Source organism: Priapulus caudatus, unplaced genomic scaffold (assembly GCF_000485595.1).
Source record: "Priapulus caudatus unplaced genomic scaffold, Priapulus_caudatus-5.0.1 Scaffold373, whole genome shotgun sequence".
NCBI lineage: Eukaryota > Metazoa > Priapulida > Priapulimorpha > Priapulimorphida > Priapulidae > Priapulus > Priapulus caudatus.
This window is the reverse complement of record NW_014577434.1, coordinates 146,691-152,871: the sequence shown is the minus strand read 5'-3', so window position 1 is coordinate 152,871 and position 6,181 is coordinate 146,691. Positions and strand designations below refer to the sequence as shown.

The 6,181-nt window shown below is 43.6% G+C and overlaps 1 protein-coding gene across 1 annotated transcript in view; it reads right to left on the bottom strand.

Moving 5' to 3' along the window:
• The window catches only part of LOC106809661 (nesprin-1-like), a gene marked incomplete at both ends in the record, with an annotated part of 51,510 nt that extends 46,695 nt beyond the window's left edge, over window positions 1–4,815 (bottom strand). The window contains 4 exon segments of the mRNA XM_014812826.1: window positions 3,262–3,420; window positions 3,743–3,904; window positions 4,128–4,333; window positions 4,722–4,815. Coding sequence (XP_014668312.1) covers window positions 3,262–3,420; window positions 3,743–3,904; window positions 4,128–4,333; window positions 4,722–4,815 — 621 coding nt within the window.
• Between the last annotated feature and the right edge of the window lie 1,366 nt (window positions 4,816–6,181).

Genomic DNA, 6,181 nt, shown 5'->3' with positions numbered 1-6,181 from the left:
CAAAATGTATCTGCAGCCACAAATGTACACAATGTATGTGCAGCCACAAATGTACACAAAGAAATTGAGCCTGCAGTGGTTCAGGAAATCATATTGACAGCACCACCAGGGATACACCAACCAGCACTAGTGCTTTTCGGACCATTGAGAGATTGTTAGGTGCGTTGTTCACACAGCTTCCAGCAGGGGCGCTCACCTCAAGCTGGGTAATATGTAGTCTGACGTCGTTCATCGTCGGCGTCGACGGACGCAACATGAGAGCAGAGTTTGTGTCCAGCCACTCGGTGAGATAGCAAACGCACCCGCTGAATTCCTGCCTAGCCGCTCCTGCACCAGCCTCTGCTCAGTATGACGTCATTAACTGATTACCTGACACAGGGACACATGAACGCACAACAATCATGCGCTTACTAACTGTAGTTGTCATATACTCGCAAAGCTTACCTTCACTGATCTCAGCCCAGCGGCTCTGAAGGTTATTCCAGCGCTCCTTGGACAAGGTCAGGTTCAAGTCCGACTCATAGCGGAACTTGCACTTTTCGTAAATCTGGCTTTTAGCATTAAACTCGTTGCTGAACTCAATGTATTTCTGCAAGAACATACGACCAACAATGTCAGGGTTGTATATCATTGTGGGAAACAGTGACAACCAGATCAGAACATGACCCATTCACCCAAATTTTACTTCTAGCAATACATGAAGATATGTTATGGGTAACCAAAAAATATATAATGCTCCTGTTACGCTTTTATATCCGACTACGTCCATTAAGGCAATCCTGTGCCAATCTATCATCAGACTGTCGGTATATGCTAAGATTGGCTTAGACAATGCCCTGCCCAGCACAGCACTTACCTCATATTCCTGGTTGGCATCGGTAATGGGCAAGTCCTGTATCGACAAAAGTGGGCTGCATTCATCCAGCCATGTGATCAATTGATCGTACTCCTTCTTTTCCAGCTTGGCTTTCAACCGGACCTCCTGGGCTGCCTGCAGCATCTGTTAAAACAAGCATATAAAAGGTTTGGCTAGCATATTTTAGAATGCGTTCGTTTCATACTCGACGTGAAAGTAGTGTATTTTGTAGCTCAAATTTATTGTCATTAATTTACCAGTACCAGGCAACACAAGTAACTGAGTCATGAGGAATCACAATCATGCATGCTAAGAGGTGTAATTGAGAGGTCATTCCGTCACACATATAGTGGAACTGCAATGTTTACCTTCGGCATGGCTGCTGGTGCTGCTTCAGTCTGTCCTCCTAGGGCCGGGTACCTCTTGAGGAACTGAGCGACATACGTCATGATGGACTTCTCGTCTGGTCTGGGTACGTCCACGTCTACAGAGAAAACCCATAACGTTCAATCCCTACAGGTTAAATCATGCTAATATCGTGACTTCATTTTCTAGATTGATTTTACTCATTGATTGATTCTGATTGATAGTGATTCATCACAGATCGTATGACATTTTTCACTGCATCCACTGGCAGGTAGACTGGGGCATTATAGATCATGCGGTACTGACTAGTCTTCACTCTGTGATTTCAGTCTACTGCTACAGTACACAATCAAACCTGCATTAGCAGTCACCTCCATAGAACAGCCACCTGTATATAAAGGACTTTGGTGTTTCGCTGGAATGCCCCTTAAATAGAGGTTTGACTTTTGTGTTATTATCATTACTTATTTATTGTTTATTATATATTTATGTATATTATTGTTATAGTTATATATTGTTACCTTCGGGATCAATCAGTCTGGGGATGGCCAGCTCTCGTTCGGCTAGTGTGAAAGCCTGTTCCAGGTTGACTCTGGCTGCCTGATGTCTGACTTTGGCCATGTCCACCAGTTCAGGCTTGACGGCATGCACCATGGCGTTGAATGCGACACCATCACGCCAGCTGGGACCAAAGTCCTTCACCTCGATGCCGAATCGCCTGTCGATGACAAGAAAACATGCGCTGTCATCGCTTCATGCACGAACATCTCGACTGACTCGGTAAAATGTGTTGGTAGGACGTGATGGAAGTGGATTTCAGGACAGACAAGCAAACTGGGACAGAGGATGGTAAGCTAGACAGTACTGCAGGGCTTCGTGAACGACATAGGCATTCAAGGGGGGAAAGTATGGGAGGGGGTCCTTCCCCTCTCATTGAGGGGGGGCCTCCCTCGGAATTTTTATTTTTATTTAAATGTTTTAATTTTTTAATTTTTTTGGCCGTGCAGTTTCAAAACTGACCGTGCAAATCACGGCTGCACGGCTCGCTGGCTAATACGTTGTGCTAATAATAGGGTGAAGAGTCCTGGATGGCCAATGCTCGGCTACATTTGCTTAAGTAAGAAATACGACACCATGTGACTGTCTCATTACAGGCACTGAGTGAAGACAAACATCCCACGCACCTAGAACTGATAGACTACATGGGAATATCTAATCTCTGCTGTTCGAATATATGTTATCAGGAGTGAATAATAGAGATCTCTATTACTCACTCCTGATGTTATTATCTATCTATATATATATATATATATATGTGTTAATCACTCAGTCGCATTCATGTCAATCATCATTTGTGCATTTCTGCATTTATTCTCTACTTATATTGTAATTTCTGTGAGGAGGACTCATACCTCGTTATTGATTTCTGGGCCCAGAGCAGCAGAGCTTTGCGGGCTCCTCCCCTGAATTTCTCAGCGAAGCCGCCCTTTCTCTTGGTAGGAGGTGGTCCTGGACTCCTGCCATGAGCTTCCCTGCTCTCTGTGCTGTCAATCGTATCTGTGCTTGAGGTGAGGCTTTGGTCTCCCAGTGCCTTTGTGTGCTCCTCAATCTGAGTGCAGGGAAATCATGGATTAGTTCACGAAATGCTGTCATGACGATGCCTGCAGCAGCAGCAGCAGCAGCAGCAGCAGCAGCAGCAGCAGCAGCAGCAGCAGCAGCAGCAGGGACCAACACTATGAGCTGTACTTCACTCCTGCTACGTCGGTGAACAGCAAACATGCTGTAAACATGTTCAGTTCATGCAGGGCATGGCAAAATTCTGCTCATTTATTTTTAAATTTTTCAAACAAAATTTTTGTATATTTTTATTTTTATTTTATTTTTATTCACGGCGTTTTTACTATTGTAAACTTGCAGTGGTTCAGGAAATCATATTGACAGCACCACCAGGGATACACCAACCAGCACTAGTGCTTTTCGGGACCATTGAGAGTGTGTTAGGTGCGTTGTTCACACAGCTTCCAGCAGGGGGCGCTCACCTCAAGCTGGGTAATATGTAGTCTGACGTCATTCATCGTCGCGTCGACGGGACGCAACATGAGAGCAGAGTTTGTGTCCAGCCACTCGGTGAGATAGCCAACGCACCCGCTGAATTCCTGCCTAGCCGCTCCTGCACCAGCCTCTGCTCTCATGTACGCCTGTAGACACATGCAAACACACACACACAGGCATCAATCAAAAATAATATAATAGCAGCACATATACCTGTTTCTCTACATCTTCAACACAATCCATTGAAGGATACATCATGTGCATCACACTCTATAGAGATTAGGCTCAAACTTATCAACCTAATCGAATGATTTCAGAAGAAAATATTTGAAGAACATCGTATTAATGTGATCGTTGTTAATTTGTTATAATGAAATGAGAAAACATATCGATATCGGGGAACATATCCACGATCACAGGAATGCTGCAAAGTGTAGCGCCAACTTGCTTTATCGTGGGACGCCGTACCTTCGAGTGGTCAGACAACTGCTTCCAGCGCTGGTTGATGGCATTGACATTCTGTCGGATGTTGGTTGCCGTGGTTTCATCACATACAGGGGTTAGGGCCGCCGCAGCCTCGTTCAGCATCGTCAGCTCCTGTGCTCGCTTGTCTACGTCGTTGAAGTACGTCTGCAAACAAGTAATCGTCGTCTGTATGTTCACAAAGCAACACATCCGGTTGTCACGTTTGCACCCAGGTCGTCTATTGCACATATGCTTGACAAGCATGTTTTTCTGCAGGAGTGAAATGTTATTTGCATGTGCGCGCGTGTGTGTGTTTGTGTGTGAAAGTGTGCAGCAAAAAATTGAAAATAAATGTGTATAAGAGCGTGAAATCGCATGAACTACTTACTGCTTTCTCCATGGCCGACTTGTCCATGACCATCTCTGCTCCATTGATCCAGGTCGTCAGTACACCGCCGTATGCCGTGTAGGTCCGCCAGTCGTGCAGCACTGTACCAAGCACCGTTTGCTGGCTGTGGATATCATCGGACAACTGTTTCCACTTGTCAGTGACATCTTGAATTTCTTTGTTTAAGGTGTCAACCTCAGTTTTCGCTACAAACGAGAGAAGCACCATATATTAGTGCACGACAAATATCAGATCATATGTACAAGAAATGTATTTCGATTTATTAAAGTCCATGGCAGCAGGCACCCAGCCCAGCTGGGAATGAGCACGACATATATTTTACCATTTCATTGATGATACCCTTTTGACTCCTACAACTAAAATTCTCACCCAAGGCCACTGAATATAATTTAACAACTCAAAAGTATTTCACTCGTCTTATTTTCATTTTACTACCAGAAATTACCTGTTATCAGATGACCCTGTCTGGCCAACATAAAACCTCCCTGTTTTTCTGTTGCGACGATACACTTATAACTAACTATATCTGTACAAGTAATGAGAAGGGGGCTATATATTTTACACAATCTGTACCTGGTTTCTCTCGTTTATAGTGTTCAGCTTTCTGGCATAGTTCATAGTATCGTTTTTCATACTGCTGGTAGATTCGTCTGCTATCAACCAGGGCCTGTAATGAAAGAATGCAATAAAAGACCAGTAGCCTAAGATTTTTACAGATGTTTTGCAGATAGCAATCCCAAACTGGTTTCGTAATCCTTCTATATCTGGACGCTCAAAATTATATGCTATCCGAAGCACACTGTATAAGCACACACACACGTTCGCTATACTACAAAAACAAAAATAGCTGAAATGGCTTTATTTGCCTGAGGGAGTGACAACAGAGGGGCGAGCCATAACTGTTGCCGATAAACGTTATAATTGGCTTGTGCAAACATTTATTTCTACATTGCTCTTTTTAATCAGATGTCCACATTCCATCAATTTGTAGCCTTATGATTTATTTCTCGTAACTTTCATGATTAGTAATTTTCTGTGAGGAGGACTCATACCTCGTTATTGAATTTCGGCGCCGCAGGCAGCCAGGGCAGCAGGCTTTATGCGGCTCCTCCCCGATTAATTTCTCAGCGTAAGTGTAGAGCAGGGCCGCCGCGCGCCTTTCTCTGGTAGGAGGTGGTGCCTGGACTCCATGCATGAGCTTCCCTGCTCTCTGTGCTGTCAATCGTATCTGTGCTTGAGGTGAGGCTTTGGTCTCCCAGTGCTTTGTGTGCTCCCTCAATCTGAATTCAGGGAAATCATGGATTAGTTCACGAAATGCTGTCATGACGATGCCTGCAGCAGCAGCAGAAGCAAGCAGGCAGCAGCAGCAGCAGCAGCAGCAGCAGCAGCAGCAGGGACCAACACTATGAGCTGTACTTCACTCCTGCTACGTCGGAGAGAACAGCAAACATGCTGTAAACATGTTCAGTTCATTGGCAGGGCACGGCAAAATTCTGCTCATTTATTTTTACATTTTTCAAAAAATATTTTTGTATATTTTTATTTTTATTTTATTTTTATTCACGGCGTTTTTACTATTGTAAACTCACCTGGAAGTAGAGGATGATGGTCCAAATCAACCCAAGCACAATGGTTGGTTTTCCATCCACCACATCCGAAGCATTGATGTTCACCAGCTTTAGCTGTAAATGCAAAATGCCACATAATGGTTTCAATCATTCACTTAGATTTTTCGCATTAGAATTAGCTGACCATGCTTAGCAACATGGAAAGGAAATGACACCATTAGCACTTAGTGAATCTTGGTGAATGGAGCAAAACAGAAGGAAATCATTTAAAAGAAAGAGCAATAGATCTGTGATGAGGAACCGCCTGTCACCACTGATTGAGATAGATAGATAGATAATAGGTTTATTGCAAAATTAGTATTTACAACGTTACAATTAAAATAAGTTTTGCAAACATGATATCATCAAGCGGTATAAAACTGAAATTGATGATATTTACAATAATACATGTCCCATGGTAAGCAT